Source organism: Chamaea fasciata, unplaced genomic scaffold, assembly GCF_029207755.1.
Source record: "Chamaea fasciata isolate MVZ Bird 193981 ecotype frontalis unplaced genomic scaffold, bChaFas1.0.hap1 SCAF_2, whole genome shotgun sequence".
NCBI classification, from domain to species: Eukaryota; Metazoa; Chordata; class Aves; order Passeriformes; family Sylviidae; genus Chamaea; species Chamaea fasciata.
Genome location: NW_027094087.1, coordinates 53,204,995 through 53,222,210, shown reverse-complemented (window position 1 = coordinate 53,222,210; position 17,216 = coordinate 53,204,995). Strand labels below are relative to the sequence as shown.

General features: G+C 42.7%; 1 protein-coding gene and 1 long non-coding RNA gene across 2 annotated transcripts; one reads left to right on the top strand and one right to left on the bottom strand.

Moving 5' to 3' along the window:
• Nucleotides 1–1,695: 1,695 nt before the first annotated feature.
• Nucleotides 1,696–10,677, bottom strand: SPRYD7 (SPRY domain containing 7). Its single transcript, XM_066176129.1, has 5 exons — nt 10,557–10,677; nt 9,177–9,293; nt 7,085–7,251; nt 5,296–5,398; nt 1,696–2,807 (listed from the first exon to the last, which is right to left on the bottom strand). The coding sequence occupies exons 1-5, from the start codon at nt 10,660–10,662 to the stop codon at nt 2,710–2,712; spliced, it is 591 nt and encodes a 196-aa protein (XP_066032226.1). The 5' UTR covers nt 10,663–10,677; the 3' UTR covers nt 1,696–2,709.
• Nucleotides 10,678–11,009: 332 nt separating this feature from the next.
• Nucleotides 11,010–15,042, top strand: LOC136285946 (uncharacterized). The gene is made up of 4 exons (XR_010719607.1): nt 11,010–11,035; nt 11,166–11,218; nt 11,528–11,705; nt 12,474–15,042. It is a non-coding gene; the product is annotated as an uncharacterized lncRNA (long non-coding RNA).
• The last annotated feature ends 2,174 nt before the right edge of the window (nt 15,043–17,216 follow it).

Below are 17,216 nucleotides of genomic sequence, written 5' to 3'. Positions count from 1 at the left end.
CCCTCTGGGCCTGGCCATTTGTCCAGTTTTCAGTCCACCTCACTGTCTGCTCTTACCACAACCTGTCTATTAGGAACTTACAGGATGCTCCCAACACTAGATCTGCAGTTAATTACTGACTTGTCCTATTAGTGCCGCCTTCTCACTCCCTTTCCTCTCAGCAGCAAGTTATTGTCCACCACCTGGGCCCCCATGCTCATCTAGCTTCTCTTCAACTAAGAGAGCAATGAACCTGTTTCACAGCTGCAAACCCATAGGTGTGGCAAGAACATTCCTCTTGGTGCCAGAAGTCATCAGCTTCCATCCATCCTTTTCTCCAGAGGTTTTGCTTATCTTGATAGTGCAAGGCAGACACTGCTGTCTTCCCTGTTATATCTGGGGTCTGAGGCTCTTCAAGCTGTTAAGACTCAGAGAAGATCCAGTCTGTCTCCCTTTCATGTTCCCTGATGTGCCACCTGTTCACTGCCTCCTGAACTCATCCAGTTGGCAGCACAGATTCTCCAAGACAGCATACTTCTGGAAGGACAGAGGGCCATTTTTCTTGGCCTCAGAGGTCACAGGCAATCCCTGCAACCTGGGACTTGGAGGGCTGCATCAGACATCTGAAGCCCAGGCTGTGTAGAAGCTGTTTGCATGGCAAGGTTCTGGTAGCAGGGGGCTACAGATGCCAGAAGCTTCCCCCATTTCTGACAGACCCAATGCCAGCTGGGTCCAAGATGGAGTCACTGCTGGCCAAGATCAAGCCCAGCAGACACAGTGGTAGAGCCCCTGGTAAAAAAGATTAAGGAGAAGGGGAAATATGGCACCATTTCAGCCAGAGAGGGGTGAAAACATGAGGGAGACAGCCCCACAGACACCAACGTCACTGGAGGGGCAAGAAATTCCCCTGCAGCCCCTGGTGCAGCCCATGGTGAGGCAGCTGTGCCCCTGCAGCCCATGCGGGAGCAGAGATCCACCTGCAGCCTGTGAAGGACCCCACCCAGAGCACATGGATGTCTGAAGGAGGCTGTGACCCAGAACAGGTCCCATGGGGACCCATGCTGGAGCTGTCTGTTCCTGAAGGACTGCACCCAGTATAAAGGATCCATGCTGGAGCAGGTCATGAAGAACTGCAGCTTATGGAAAGGACTCCCAGTGGAGAAGTTCTGGAGAGCAGCCTCCCAAGGGAGGGACCCATGCTGGAGCAGAGAAACAGAGTGAGGAGTCCTTCCCCTGAGGAAAAAGGCGCAGCAGAGACAACATGCAAGGAACTGATCACAGCCCCCATTCCTTGTCCCTCTGTGCTGCTGGGGGAACAAGGTAGAGCAGATTGGGAAAAAATTTAAGCCCAGAAAGAAGGGATGGGTGGGGGGAAGGTGTTTTAGGATTTAGGTTTTATTTCTCATTACCCTACTCTGATTTGAGCAGATTTCAAAGGGAAATGATAAAATTGCAGTCTAATCTCCCGAGGTTTACACCATAATGCTTACAAGGTTGAAAAGTTCTACTCAATACTGTCACGTGATAGCAAGGCTAAAAGGAAGGAAAACGTGGGCCATAAAATTAAGACAGATGCAGTAAATCCTAAGGTGAAAGGCTTTGAGAAAGCTGTTTGTATTTGAAAATTTCAGAATAAGATAATTTCTAAAAATATTTAAATAAAATCATTTATGCAAACACATTAACCCAGGAAAAGCCAAAACCAAAACACAAACATTCAGTATGAAGGTATTTTTTTACAATAAAAATTCTTCTAGGAAGTATATTAAATATGACAAGAGGGGAAAAAATAGCATCTCACAATGTATATTCAAGGGCATCACATTTTAGAACAATGTCTTAGCCGTTTATAAATGATTCACGAAGAAATTAAATACGCTATTCCATAAGAGAATAATCTAATTTACAGTTTAGATGTAATGCTTCACCATAACATCTCATATCCTTCACGTGGATCTTTGCTTATCCAAGTTGAGTGATCTGTACTTACCCTCTTACCAGAGTAACAGAGCATGGTGGTCCTCAAACACACAGGCAGTGTTCAGGTTTACTTTTTAAGGTTCAACAAAAAAGTATTACAATAAAATATTGTACTTCTTTTTTTGGTCACAATAAAAACAAATTAAAATCTAGAAGAAACAGATGAGCTGTATTTGCTGGTCTAAGATTGAGGGAATGGAGTAACCTACACCTTGCAAAAAAAAAAAAAATGTATCTAGCTGCTAGCTATGCCATTGTATTATTAGTCATTGTGCAGAACTGGGACACCACAACTCCAAATCACAGACTAGAAACACAGTGTATCCTTTAAAAAAAATACATAATTTCTGTGAGAAAAAAGCTGGGGGGAAAAATCATGAGAACTACCCATCTCCATAGCTATCACATGTATAAGAACTATTTGCCTTACAGAGCTCCAGTTTATTCAAAATACTGAATAGTGACAACGGCAGTATCCCTTAGTCTCCTTATGCATCAAGTGCATCTCCTTATGCATCAAATCAGAGAAAAACCCTGCCCCAAAACACTCATTTTCAATGACAAAACAATGCCAGAAAACTCTTATTTGCAACACATTTACCTGGTGTTGCAATTAACATATTTATTCTGCTGACAACAGTCACAAATACTTACTAAAAATACAGATATGTTTCCTAAAAGTAAAGTGAGGCTTCAGGATGACAAAGCTTTTGTAACAGTGCAGGGTGCAAATTCTCAGTATGAAGACACTCAGAAGATTTGCTGCTCAAAGAGGATCTTTTCAAACCCGGGTGGAGGTGTATGATAAAATTCACTGAACTGACAATCCAGAATGGCACTGTCATCAACTGCAGAAGAGAACCAAAAAGGAGGAATTAGAGAAGGAACACTTACAGTTTGATCCTCTTTTACACAATCTTTACAGACTGGAGACTGTGCTCAAACCACAAAGAATTTCTTCAATACATCCATTACTCATACACAATTAAAAGAAATCTCTTAATTAATTTGGTAAGGCCCTTTGCCAGGAGAGCAAACCATCTCTTTTCTGCTGTTTACTTGGTAAAGGTTCCTTGGTGAAGTCAATGAGAATGTCTAATTTCACTGGGAGTGTTAACAGAGCTTCAGGCTATTGATTCCAAATTTTCTACTCCATTTCTCCAGAAATCTACAGATTAAGGATGCTACCAGATAAACCCAGCAGGGATGTCACCTCTCCATGTGCATATTTTTCTGTTCCTAATTCTGCTGAAGTTTCAGCTGTCTACAGTGTATTTTTGAAGGTTTACAAGGTTTCACATGTCTGTAGTGGTTGGTATCAAACCATCAGTTTTAGCATACGATCCAAAGAGAGCTCCTTTGACTGCTTCTTGAAGTTGGAGGTTAATGTGGTTTTTTTACAGAACTTCTCCCAGTTTTTGATCCCCTGCATAATCTACCCACCTGCAACCATACTTTCAATGTAGAATATAAAAAAGAAACTGCTGAGTATTTTCAGAGCAACACTTTTGTGTGCTTCACTGGCAAACTGAAACACCCACCTAGTCAGAAAAGCAAGGTCTCTCTCAAAGACAGCTTCTGAGATGAACCTGGCAGACTATCAACATTAGTTCAAACAAGAAAACCTTCATCTGCATATTTTGGAATTTAGCTATCTCAAAGACAAGGTCAGAATTTTTCTCTCCTAGGCTTTGTGAAAACTCCTATCAGTGAGTTTGTACAGTTCTCTAGTACTTACACAGTGTTTATGTCTTGTTTCCATTAAAGTGCCTGAGGTACAGCTGCTGTAGGGAATAATCTTTAAGTCCATTTTTCTGTTTTATCTTCTCAAGCTTGGCACTGTGTTTGCCTGATCTATCACGTTTCTTTTAAAAAGATATCTATAGTTCTAGTCTGAATAGGGTAAATGTTTGAGAAACTCTCTTCTGTATGGTCAAATCCTTCCACAGGACTAGAAGTTCACATTAAATTAAGGACACTTGTAGTTGAAGTTTATACCAAATAAGTAGTGTACAAAAACAACCTGCAGGCTTCAAGTTATAGCTATATGTAGGAGACATGATAATTATGATGAAATTATGCCCACTTGTGGAAGAAGTCAAAAAGAGACCGGCAATAAAAGGTCACTGCATTCCCCAGGCATGGAACAATTTTAGTCAGAGAAAAAGGATTAACAGTAGGCTAACATGCCACCAAGTAGTTTTTGAAAGCAACCTTCACTCTTCACGCTGTGTAGGACCTCTTCCAAAATCTAGGGAAGATGCAGCCACACAGTAACTCTCCTGCTGCTGCTCAGAGGATTTTGCACGAGGAGAGCCCGCGGAGCTGCCACAGCATTTTAGCGGCGCCATCGTGTGGCTGAAGGACACAGCACAACTCGACCATATAAAACGATTCCACCCTTAAGGCTTGGAAGCAAGTAATTCACCAGCTACATTTATAGACCTCAAAGACTCTACAACACATCTGGAGTACTTTCTTCCTGTTCATAAAATTCTTTATCAACCAAAATCTATCAAGATATAAATGGAAACATGCCAACAGTTCATTAGGAACCCACCATGAAATAAAAAATTATCCCCATCACGTAGCTAAGGGTTATCCTTAAGACCAAAATGATTTTGGCTACTACTTAGATGAGGCTCAGATAAACTGAAGATGGAGCTCCTGGAGCAGGTCCAGAGGATGGTGACAAAGATGATGAGGGGACCAGGGCACCTCTCCTATAAGAAAAGGCTGAGGGAGCTGGGCCTATTCAGTCTTGAGAAGAGATGACTGAGAAGGGAATTCATCAATATCTATGAGTCCCTGAAGGGAGGGTGCCAAGAGGGTGGATCCAGGCACTGCTTGGTGGTGCTGAGCAATAGGACAAGCAGCAATGGGCAGAAACTGCACAGGAAGTTCAAGACAATACAAACAACAATTCTATTGCTATGTAACACTGAGGGCATTTATGAAGTATGTGAAATTAAAAGGCATAAATATCAAGTCCATAGATAAATCAGATTAACCCACAAGTCAGCCATCTGCTCAATTTTTTTTTTACCTCCCAACTTTTAGACTGTGTGCAGCAACTCCCCAGCTTGCTGGACGTGGACACTGTAAGCAGTCAGTAAGCAGTGCCTTTTTTCCTATCAAGCACCATTAAAAATGAGGCAAAAATACTATTTTGCAATTTCCCAGGTTTGCATTTTCATGTAATTAATTGTTGTAGTTGCCAAGAATAAATGATTGATGTGTGTTCCATTCACGTGAGAATAATACACAGCTCACAAAACAGAACTGGAATAAAAATATTTTCCATAATGTGAAACAGTTTTAAAATCTCTGACTTACCATAGACCACTGGATAGACAGTCCCCCTGATTCCTGAAGCTGGACAATGCATGTTCTTGCCATTTAAATATACATTTAATTCTACATGGTCATATGTAATGCCCTACAAAGTACACAAAATTAACCAAAAAAAAAAGCATCAACAAGTTTATATGCATAAGACTGCTGCTTAACTTAGCTTTCTTAGCCACAGGCAGATTTTAACACCATTATGCAAACCACAGCATCCTAGAAAATCTCACCTGACATATTCCCGCCAATGACTAGAAGTTAATAAATGACCAATAACATCTGTATTTTCAAATATTCGGGATTACTTAACACCCATTCAACTGGGATGCAGCACAGTACTGCACAATACACTTTGCACCTTCCTGAGTTTACAGAACAAATTTCCAGACTTCACCACGTTAAAGAAACACAAGATGTTCAATGATTTTGAGTATGAGGCGGTTTGCAATCTTCTTGTTTGTATCTTCTCACAGAAATAACTTGAATAAATAGTGATGCTATGAACCAAGTACATCCTTCCATACTTCCATATGGAAACCTCTCTCAGTTCCATTTACTCCGCTGGCAGCAACAGACCATGGTTTCACACACAATGCTATAAATATGCTGACCACAGAGCAGAAAACAAACTGATAGCACTAACAAGATAGCAACTAACTTATCTGTTAGATAAAGCACTTTTCTCACTGCTTCAGTATGTCTGAGTGTGACAATTTGTGTGCTCATGCAGGACTTCAAAAATTTGCTTTCATGACAGAACAAAATACATTGATATTTATGGAAATGGGGGAGTTAGTAGTAACATGTCAGTTGGGTTTTTTGTGGGTTTTTTTTTTTTTTTTGGTTGTTTTTTTTATTTTGGTGATTAGTTGAAGCTGTTCAGACCACACTAGTTCACCAAAGCCTGAAACAGTCTGCAACCCTTCAAAAAACAGTTTCAGAAGGGGATTAAAAGAACAGTATTGTACCTGAGGGTAAAGGGTGGAGATGTCACCCTTAGCTGTTTGGGGCTTCTAAAGATGACATTTCTAACCACGGCTATAGAGAGGCAAGTTACCAGCATGAAAAAGTAGGGGTGATAAATGGTCTCCATTTCATTGCATTGCTCTCATGTACTTTTGAAAATATGTAAGAAGATGTGGAGAAAATGACAGCACTAAAAAAACAACACTTTGAACAAAGTCACTTAAGGATGTTTTGAGAAACCTGAAATAGTAAGGTACAAAAGAAAGAAATTTTCTCTCAATCATTTTCCAGTGAACATTACCCCCCTCCTCATTTAATATCCCCACAAACTACAAAGGTTTGGCTAAAAATACAATTAATTTATCACCCAGGACCCATCTCTGCTCCCCTCTGTCCTTCTAATCATTAACCAGTTGGCTAAGGGATCTCGAGTTCAGCTGGGCATGGTACACAGCCATGTAATGCATTCCAGCTCATTATTTGTTCAGGCAGGTCCCATCTCAAACAACGTAAGATCCTTGTGATGGGAGTTTTCAGTCAGGTAGACACTGCAATAGCAGTATTAGAAACTATTTCTCAAACTCTGGTCAAGTCCGTCCCTCATTAGGAACCTATCAATACCGAGAATGAAGTCCACCCACATCTAGGCTGCTGATCCATTCAATGACAACAGGAATTTATATCTCAGCACTTTCCAAACTGGGAGATACAAACTGAACAATATGACTTAAAACAGTCACTTTGCCACAGAGCTGTAAATAAGAGGCATTTGGGAAGAGGAGAGGAAATAAGAAAGCCTTAAGAAACTCACCACCACGTCGCCCTCCTGAGGAAGGCTGTTTGCTGGTAACCTGTTTTTCTCCTCATTGTTATAGTAGAGAGCTCCATCATTTCTCATCACCAGGCTGTGGACATCTCGACCAAGTGGAATTTGATTCAAGTTTGCTTTCTGGGTTGCAACTCCAATACCCCAAATCCCTAAAATGCATTATTAACACAATAAGAAAGAAAACATGTTATTTTGAAGACTGACTGAAGCAGGACAGCATAAAGAATTTGTTTTTTAACTAATGCCATGATGGTACTACCAGTAAATATCTCCTGGAAATACCAGAATTATTGTAGGTTAGCTCTGGTAGCCCTGGTAGCTGAGCACCATCCAGCCAGTCATTCTCTTCCCTTCCAGGCCCCCATGGAATGGAGGAAGCGGAAAGGAAGAGTAAAACCAAGAAAACTTGTGGCTAAAGATAAAAATTGTTTAGTAAGTGAAGCAGAAGTGAAAGAGACAACAAAATAAAGTGATGCAATGGCAATCACTCACCACCTCCCATGGGCAGACTGATGCCCAGCCAGTTCCCAAGCAAAAGATGGCTAATCTCCCTAAATCCCCTCCTCTTCCATGTATTCCTGAACAAGAAATGAGGCATGTGGTATGGAATGTCTCTTTGGCTAGTTTGGGTCATCCACCTGCTTATGTCCCCTCAAAAGCCCTTATGCAACCCTAATCTTATTCACTGGAGGGGCAGAATGAGAAACAGAAGAGGTTTTGATGCTGTGCAGGCCCTGCTCAGCAATAGTTAAAATACTGGTGTGTTAACTGTATTGTTCTGTTATCAGTATTGCTTTGGTCACAAATCTAAAACACAGAACAACAGCAGCTGCTATGAAGATAATTAACTTCATCCTGACCAGACCCAGCACCAGTAGCCACAGGAGACTGAACACAAACAGCATCTATCTTGAAAAAGAAGGATCTCTGCAAAAGAGAATTGTAACCACTCATCTCAGTTTTTATTCCCAGAAAAATACTGAAAACAAACTCTGAGACTGTAGGAGGATACAAAAAATAAATCCAACTAGCATGGATCTCTAAACAACAAATTTTCCTTTTTCAGCAGGAAAAAGACTAGTCTTATGGAAAAAAAAAAAAGAACCTGTTAATATTATAGACCTTGATTTGGTAATATTTTTGAAACTCATACAACATTGAAATTGTCAAATGATGAAAACATGGTCGAGACAGTTACAGCAATACGAAGGCACGAGTGGTTAGAAAACTATTCCAGGATTACTCATCAGTTGCACCCTGTCAAATCAGAAAAGATGACTCAGGTGGGGTTTGAGGTTTTGCATTGAATGCACAAGGTCAGATACTGTTCTCTATTCCCACCAATCACTTGAATAACACAACAATGTGTTGATCAAATGTTCTGCCAATCCCAACCTGACAGGACTGCAAGCTCTTGAGAGGCCCCTCAAATTTGAAGTGAACCTGACTAACTGGTTAGAAATAAAGAAAGTGCATTTGTTTTCACTAAATTCTGAAGAAGAGCAGGTAAGCAGGAACAGTGTCACAAATACAGTAGTGGCTTGGTAACCAGTTCACAGACCACTTGCTGAGTGTGAGTGTGCCTGCTGCTGATCACACACTTGATCTGAACAGCAAACAGTAATACAAGGAGTGTTACCCTTGCTTGGGCAAACAGCGCCTGCTAAGAGCAAATGAGAGTAGACAAATAAATACAAATATCATTGGATAAACTGCACTCCTTAAAAAATACTTCATAGCTACAGTGTTTTATGTGATCATAAGCATTTATTGAGCAAAAATAATTTCTAAAACAAGCCACCTGAAAAACATGCCTATAACAGCATACAAAACAATGAGGGGGCCTAGTATTTGCACTCCTCTAGTAATACGCTTACTATTATTTTTAATATTTTGGAGTCAAAACTAAAAAAGCAAATTTCTTTTCACACAGTAACTTATAAATTTCTCCAATGTTCACATGTTCAAGGATGCAATTAGTAAGATGCATGTGCTGAGCATTTGAGATACTGCCACCAGCAGGGAATGTAACATACCTCCCAAGTTTAAAGTTGTACATTTTTTGCTGACTAACCTGTGGACTGGATTTTAAACTCAAAATAGCTCTTGTTCTGATGCAAAGGTGCATTGGCTAAGCAGCCTCCTGTACCACATATTCTTCTGCCATTTTTAACAATGACAACATCTGTTCCTGCAAGAAGAAAAAAAAAAAAAACAACCCACAGAACTTCAAAACATTTTTAGAAATCTGAAAGCAGTCCTCAAAAACCCTAAACACGGAGACCAGTTTTTGTTACTTCTGCCCCAAGTAAAAGCTTCAGTAGTCTGTGAGAAATATGATGATGGGCCACGCTTTGAATGAAGCAAGATTGTTTACAGGCTAGTTCATCTTTCCACCAGGGTTTATTTATTTAAAATCTATAAGCTGATCTACTTTTCACCTCTTGGGCTTTATGGCACCATGCTGATTATAACCTTTTCTTAGCCACATCAGAAGCATAACTTACAATTTAGTCAGAAAGGGTTCACTGTGAGACCAAAGCCCTGTACTCTGTTCTCTAACATCGGAGAAAAAGCATTCTGCAACAAGAAGGAAAAGCATATCGGGTAGAAATGACTGATGGAATTGTAAGGTGTTTAGTTAGTCTCTGAAACAGTCCTTCTGTTAGCAATGTGCCTCCCAATACAGAGAGAAAAAAAATCCTCTGCTAAGTTTTCCTTTTCCAGTGAACGAGTTCATCTTTAAGCACTGTTGTCACGGCCAAGCCCATGGGGGGCTGTAGCTAACAATTGTGCTCTGGCACTGGACCGTACCTATTCCTCCCCAGCTCTGCCCCCCGCTCTGCTGCTGCTGGCCCAGATCCCTTCTCTCCTCCACAAAGCCCGGGCAGGGTTCTGCGGATAGCTCATGCTAAGGGTAGTCCTCAAAAGAGCAGCACGGACAAGACTCTGCACGGCCTGGCTCCTTCTTCATCTCCACTGCCCTAACTGGAGGTGGAGTCTCCGTCCATGGAGATGTTTAGGGAAAGAAAGGCTGGCCGTGGCATTAAGTGCCCTGGCCTGGCTAAGATGGTGGTGTTGGGTCAGAGGCTGGACTCGATGATCTCAGAAGTCTTTCCCAGCCTCACAGATCCTGCGGTTCTGTGAACTCAGCCCCCCGGCTCTGACCCACCCGCGCCCACCCTGACCACGACAGCCCCGCCGGGCAGCCTGCCCCCCTGGGGCACCTCACACGCTCATTGTGCCGATCAACTCCAGCTAAGCCGAACTGCTTTAAACCACTTCTCAAACCAAGCTTCCTTATTCTCTTTTTTCCCCCTGAAAACTGCCAATTCCGGCTAAAGAAGTAGCCCCAAAGCGACTTTCTCAGCGGTTACCCCGTGCCGCGCCCCGGGGCTGCGGCCCTGGCCGCCGGGAAGCTGCCCGCCGGCGGCAGCGGCCCTGCCCCGCTCACCCATGCGCTGCGTGTCCAAGTGCACGGCCGGCATCTCCTTGAGCGGGATGTGCCCGGCGCCGCCATCCCGGCACCAGGAGAAGCAGCAGAACACGGAGGCGGCCATGGCCGGCCGCACCCCCCGCACCGCGCAGGCGCAACGGCCGCCGCCGTACGGCCCCGCCCCGCCGTGACATGGCGGGCGGGGACCGCCGCGCCGAGTGCTGGCTAAAGTGAAATAAAATTAAATTTTAAAAAAATCAACAATAATGCCCCATCTTTCTTCTGGGAATTAAAATCTAGTGGGCAATGAGTGCAGCCCCCGCTGCTCTTTTTCCGCAATTGTCGCCGTGGCGTGAGGCGACCGGCGCAGCCTCCTAAAGGATGTATTGTGCGTATGTACGTGCATATAAAGGATAATTCACGTATATATGCATATATAAAAGCGGACACTGATTATGATGAGCAGGTGGTAGGTATGGCATCAGGAAGCCTCACAGGTGAGAAGGGACTCCTTCATGGAAATTTACTGCTCAGCTATTCCTGGCGCCAAGTAACAAGAACCCCGTTTATTTTATTTCCTTTTATCCCCCCTCCACCTTTCTCTTTTTTAATTCCTGGAAAACTCAGACGTGGCTCACTGAAATGAAAGGTTCGCACAGCCGGGGCTGCCAGGTGCATCTGTGAGTTGCTGTGTCTCCTAATTTTCCAGACCTGTCTATCTCTGAATCTTAACCCGGAATGCTTGAAGAAGTCCTCTTTGCTTCTGGAGTACTTCTTCACGTGTTCAAAATTTCTCCTAACTTACTCAGTTAAATTTAACTGCAAAGTCAGCTACAGTGTGCTATCATTGCACTTATAATTTTGTTTTGCAAAGCACAGTTTGGGGCCCGCGTTGTGTCCCTTTCACAGAGGCAGAATACCATGTAATTAAAAGAGCTGTAACGTGACTTGTGGTTTGGGTTACCTTGTCTATTTCTGCATTCCTACAGCACACAAAGCATCCAGAGCAGGATCCACAAACTGGGCTCCAACAAACACAGTAAATTTTGATAACGTGACTTGTAGAAGCCTACCTGTGCCCTCTTCAGATTTTTATTTATCTACAGAAAAATGCCAAATAAATATTGTGCCATGAGCTGCTGATGGAGAATGTTTTGCAGACAGCAGGTAATTTGATTACTTGCATCTGAAGGCTTATTTACCTCCAAACCTGTTTGGGATGAAATTGTTGTTTCTCATTATTTCAGTCGATGTATTGTTTTGTGGCATTTCACCTAGAAGGCTCCCTTAACATTTTATTACAGTGTGAAGTATGATGTAAGTAATGTAGCCCATGGAGTACTATGTTGTCTGTCTTGAGGGGGCCAGGGGGTTAATACAGATATTCAGAAATCCTTGTTAAAATGAACTTTCACAGCCACAAATATCTTACTGGTCTGGATGGCCTGTATCAGTCACACTTACCCCCTTTTGGTTGAAACATGAGGTGAAGTGCTATCTTTATCAAAATTGTGCCTACAACCAATCTGATTTTAAGAGCAGCTTTAAATTGTGCTGCTTTTTTTTTTTTTTTAAATTTGACTTACTGTTACAGCCCATAAACATTTGGGGTCAAGAGCTCACTTCCTTAAAATATGACAAATGGGATTAGTCTTGAACTTAAAGTAAATATTAGGTGGAAACTGATGTTTATTTATTTCATATGAAGGGCATCGGGCTCCTTATTGGTAGCTTGTTGCTCACAAATGTAGTCTTATTTAAGTCACTGTGGGAATTGCCTGTGGGTTTGTTACAGTAAATGCTGAAAGATAAATGGTAGTATAGTTTTAAAAAGAAAAGAAAAAAGAAAAAAAAAGAAAACTTAGAGACTGAAACTCTTAGTGAGTTCCTGTCCCATGTTTTTCTCTGTCCCACTGTGTCCTTCTCCACAATGAGCACTGGGAATACAAACACATCTCACCACATGAAGTCAGCATTGCCAAATCTGTTGGACTCAAGGGGATGAAGCTTTGGGGAGCAGTGTATGGCCGTGCCTCCCTGCCAGTTTCCTGCTCCACTACTCGCTTAACTGGAGAGGCTGGTTTTACAGGCCAGCGGACTGCAGCCCTCGTGCGGCAAAGCACACGCCGCCGCTTGGAAAAGCCGCCGATGCTGCTTTGGAGCACGTTCATTCCAGCGCCTGTGTGCTTGGCGAGCAGGAAGCCTCGGGAACCGGCTCATCCTTGCTCCCATCCTGTCTCCCTGCAGATGCAGGGCCCAGCTCCTGAGCACCGTGGCCGCGGCTGGAGCAGGAGCGGCGGCAGAGGCGTTTGTGTGCCCTGAGTGAAGGCTCTGGCGCCGGACAGAGTCAAGCAAAATATACGCCGGTGAGGTGGAAGTAAGGCAAAAGTCAGCTGGTAAGAAGTGTGGCTTACTCATATGCCTTTCTTGGAGGATGAGGTGAACAATTGCAGCAGGGTAGCACTGTATTTGTAAATGTGCTTGTCAGCCTGTTTACAGAGTGTGTGAACACCAGAAGCTTTGCAGTGCACAAAGAGCTGCCCCAAAGAAATTAAAATCTTGACTTCAAAATTTGAAGTACAATTTTGCTTGGTACTTGAGGGTTAATTCAGCTTCTGGTTACTTGAATGTTCATTTCTTTCACTGGGGAGGCCAAGTATTTTGGACCCTCCCACACTGGATGCAAAATCATGCTCAGCATGCCTAGACATGTTTGCTGCTTGCAGTGTTTTAACTTTACTTCCTTGAACAGTAGCAGCAGAGACATTTTGTCTGGGAACCATGCTAGTAGAACACGACCACTCCCATCCATTTCACAAATGCAGACTAATTTGGAGGACCTGCTGAAGGGAAATGATGGGCATTGACTTGTTTCATTCTCTGGCTTAGAGCTTCATTCACAAAATACAACTGTCTCTCATTAGCCCTGCAAAGTACATCTACTGGCTTCAAACAAGTATGTTTCAGAAAGGTTCCCTGATATGCCAAATTTGCAGGACAGGGCAGCTCTCTCCCGTTGCACAGCACACATTACAACAATGTTATACATGACTAATCCCTTCTCAGAAAAATAATTCCTCTTTGTCCTGCAAGCAAAAAACCAATCGGACTTGCTTCTCCGCTGTCATATGCTTTGTGGAGGCATTTACACCTGTGAAAACCAAAGGAAAAAGGTAGTTATTATGTATGTCGAAATGGATTTAGTAATGTCTCCACGCAACTTGCACAGAAGTAAATGATGGTACAGGACTGGAAAAGCAAGGTTTGTTTATTGAAAGCAGTCTTTCCACTCCCAGGGTCAGGCCTGTGGTTTGGAAGATGATACAGACAAGGTCTCAGATGAAAAACAGGTTGTGCTTGTACTTTTGAAATCTTCACCATAATGTAGTTCTTGTGAGGATTAACATTCTGTAGGAAGTCCTGTGTTTTACACAGTTAATCTGATGCTTGCCAAATCATAGAAGAAATTACATATGGAAATTAATTTTGTTCTTTGTTGTTCTGTTTGCTTTGGAGGTCACTTCTCCTTTCCTCTTTATGCAATACAAGCAAAACCCACTGGAGCAGAACTTTGATCTATAGGCAATCCCAAACCTCATTAAAACTGACAGGCACACTGGCCATGCTTTGTTCAGGAAGAAGCAATTAAGTTCTTTTATGGCGTAAGATAGCTAAAAATGAGAAACTGCTGCCCATGGATGGCACAGGGGTGCATGGCCAAGTGCTAAGATGAGCTAACTTCTATGAGCAAGCACTAATTTGGGGAAAGTCAGGGAGACTTTTCTAGGGACTGCTTGCGAACGCAGAAGCAAGAGCACAGATTGGTTGCAGCTGTGTTTGCCTGTGTGCATGTCTGGGACCGGAAACACCACGCAAGAGCCAGCAGACAGTGGGAGAAGCAGTGGTGTATGGCCCTGAGAAAAAGCCAAGGGACAGCTTCTTCTGGGCAAGCATCCTGGCTGGATCAGCAAACTTGGACTGCTGCACAGTTCTCCCTCCCATTTGCTTCCTCTGCGTGCAAGGAAATGGGACGTGGCTGTACATTCTTTGTAAATAAATATGATTTTGCTAAGGAGCTCACTGAATTCATCATCAATTCCCCCCCACGTCCCTCCGCAGAAAAATGTGGCAAAGTGCTGAATATTAGTTAACTCTGTGGGTCAAAGTTCTGTATGCAAAACTACAGAGCTTTTCAGTACTGCTAAAATAGTCACCAGAGACCCTGCAGATATCAAGGCTGTCTCTGAAATTCAGACCTCAAAACAGCAGTTGATCATTTCAATCGCTGATGATCCTTCATGGATTTTTAATGCCTGGTATTTCTACAATCCATATTAAAAGTAGCTTTTATGGAACAATAACAAGAAACTGCTTTCTCTGATTCCTTGTTTGGAATGTTTAATACAGTCCAGATGTATCTGTTGAAAAGAAATGTAATCAGATACAATATAGTTGTGAAACATTTATATATCAGTAAGGTGTTTGATATATGGAGCTGTTTTGAATAATTTATTTATTCGTGTTATCTTATGGTGTCTTCTTATCAAGCTGCTCTAAAGCTCTTGCAGATTTATGTCCATATTTAGGTCCTCACAGCGACTACATTATCCACCTCAGATTGAGAGTATGCTCACCCCAGCACAGCTGAGTAAAGCAGAGTCCTTCAAGAAGTCTCTGTCCTGAAGCTGGAGTGTATTCTGTGTGTGCTCTGACACCTCTGTAATGGGACGTGAAGCCTTAGCCTTAGTGGGAAGGCAGGTTTGCAGCCAAGGATAAGACTGTAAAATGCCCTCAACTGACCTCTTTTCCCCAGAGCTTCACCCCAGGAGACAATTACAATCCAACAGGTCTTTGGTTCAGGAGTGCTTTACTGATGTGGAATACAAATTTGGGAGGAAAAAAATGCTGCTTTTAATTCCAGCTATATTTATCAATCAGTTCTTCTCCAGAAAAGCACAGTGGGTGCCTGGAGCCTGGAATGAGCAGCTGGTGTGGCCGAGGGCAAGGCTGTGTTACTTTTGGCAGCAGTGCTGGCAATAGCTGGCTGGAAGCATTTGTGAAATTATGGCCTGTGGAGGCATTTCTGGTTTATGCTGACGTGTGTGCAGGCTGCCACCGAAACAGGCCCTCTCACTGGCTCATCCTGGCACTGGTGTTTGTTTGGCTGCAGGATAAGCTGGCTGCCAAAATTGATCCCGCTGGAAACTTCCTAATTTTTTTTTCCTTTTTTTTCTTTTTTTTTTTGTGTGTGGAAACTGGATTAGCTTTCAGCTCTGTTGGCAAGCCCATCTGGCTTAACGTGTGGCTGCATGAGTGTTGGAGCCAGCAGAGAGGAGGCATCAGGAAAGCATGACTAAGGAAAGGGGAAAGGATGGAATGATGACTTCTGCCAGTAGCACAGTCTTGTCTTGGCTTTAACCCCCCGAGAATCTGCCTGTCTGGGTAGAGTTACCTGTTACAGCTTGAGTCACGTTAATGGATTGCTTCCACTGAATGAGAAAAATCTTGTTCCTCTTTTCCTTATCCTTCTGATGTTAGACCTGGTGATTGTATAATCTTGCATTGGACTGATTTAATTTGTTGAATCAATGCAAAACTCACCTCGACAAGGAAAAGGGAATAACGTTCTGCTGGCTGAGTGGGTGGAATCAGCTCAGTAAAGCATCTGCAGAGTCTGGCAGGGCTCGGACAGGCAACGGGAGTAGTAGCTGTCAGCTCTGAGGTCGCTGACTGAACCACAACACAGAGCTTCAGTCTCAGAAATCTCCTGGCATAGTGCTTATTAGAAGAGCCATTTTCTGGGTTCTCTGTAGTTTAAAGATGACAGTGGAGGATCACTCATTGTCTTACAATATGGTGCTTGTCTTGAAAATCTGGAAATTGCCACTATCCTATAATTTCTTCCAAATTTCTACCCCTGTATTTTTAACCCTCCCATAACTAAGTGGCATTTATCCTAACACCTCCTTTCAAGCTGGGCCTCTCCTTTGAGCCTAGATTTCCCTTGGTTTTGTTTATTTACTACTCCACAGATCTACAAATGTTCTTTTCCATCAGCCAGAGCTTTTCTCTGAAGCTTCCACAAACCAGCCTTTGATGCTGCCTCGGGAAGACACTGTGCTCTTGGATGAAGGATTGCAAGCTCATAAACAAACTTCTATTGAAAGTGCTGTTATTGAAGCAGAGTTAAAAAGTATAGAAAGATGGACTTGTATGTGTGCAGAATGGTTGTGTGTGACTCCATCAGTCAGATAAGAAGTAGAAGAGTGCCCAAATTCTATTTGATCATCTCAGGACAGCTATGGGACACTTAAATAGGCTGCTGGCTAGGCAGTGTTTCTCTGCACCAAGGACAGAAATCCTGCTGTGTGTTTGCCCAGAAGTTTAAGCTTTCCTCTTTGACAGAAGAAATCAAAGGCAAGGAGGGACAGGAACATTTTAAGGTGGACCTAATGAAGAGGCAGGCAACCACTCTTCCACCCATTCAGCTTCTTCTTCATTTATAAGGAGACAGAGTTGGACCAGCCCAAAGAATTAACAGAGAATAAAACATACTCTAAAAATATATCAGGGAAAAATGTTATATGATAAATATATGAAAATAATGAGTGAGAAATCTAAAATGCCATGTTGTTGTTAATCTTTAACCATAAAATTACAGAGAAGATTAATAGGACC

Coding starts and splice junctions, on each gene's coding strand:
- SPRYD7 (XM_066176129.1), bottom strand. CDS start 10,662: ATGGCCGCCTCCGTGTTCTGCTGCTTCTCCTGGTGCCGGGATGGCGGC. Junction 9,294..10,556: donor CTTGGACACGCAGCGCATGG/GTGAGCGGGGCA, acceptor TTCTTCTTGCAG/GAACAGATGTTGTCATTGTT. Junction 5,399..7,084: donor CTCAGGAGGGCGACGTGGTG/GTGAGTTTCTTA, acceptor TGTACTTTGTAG/GGCATTACATATGACCATGT.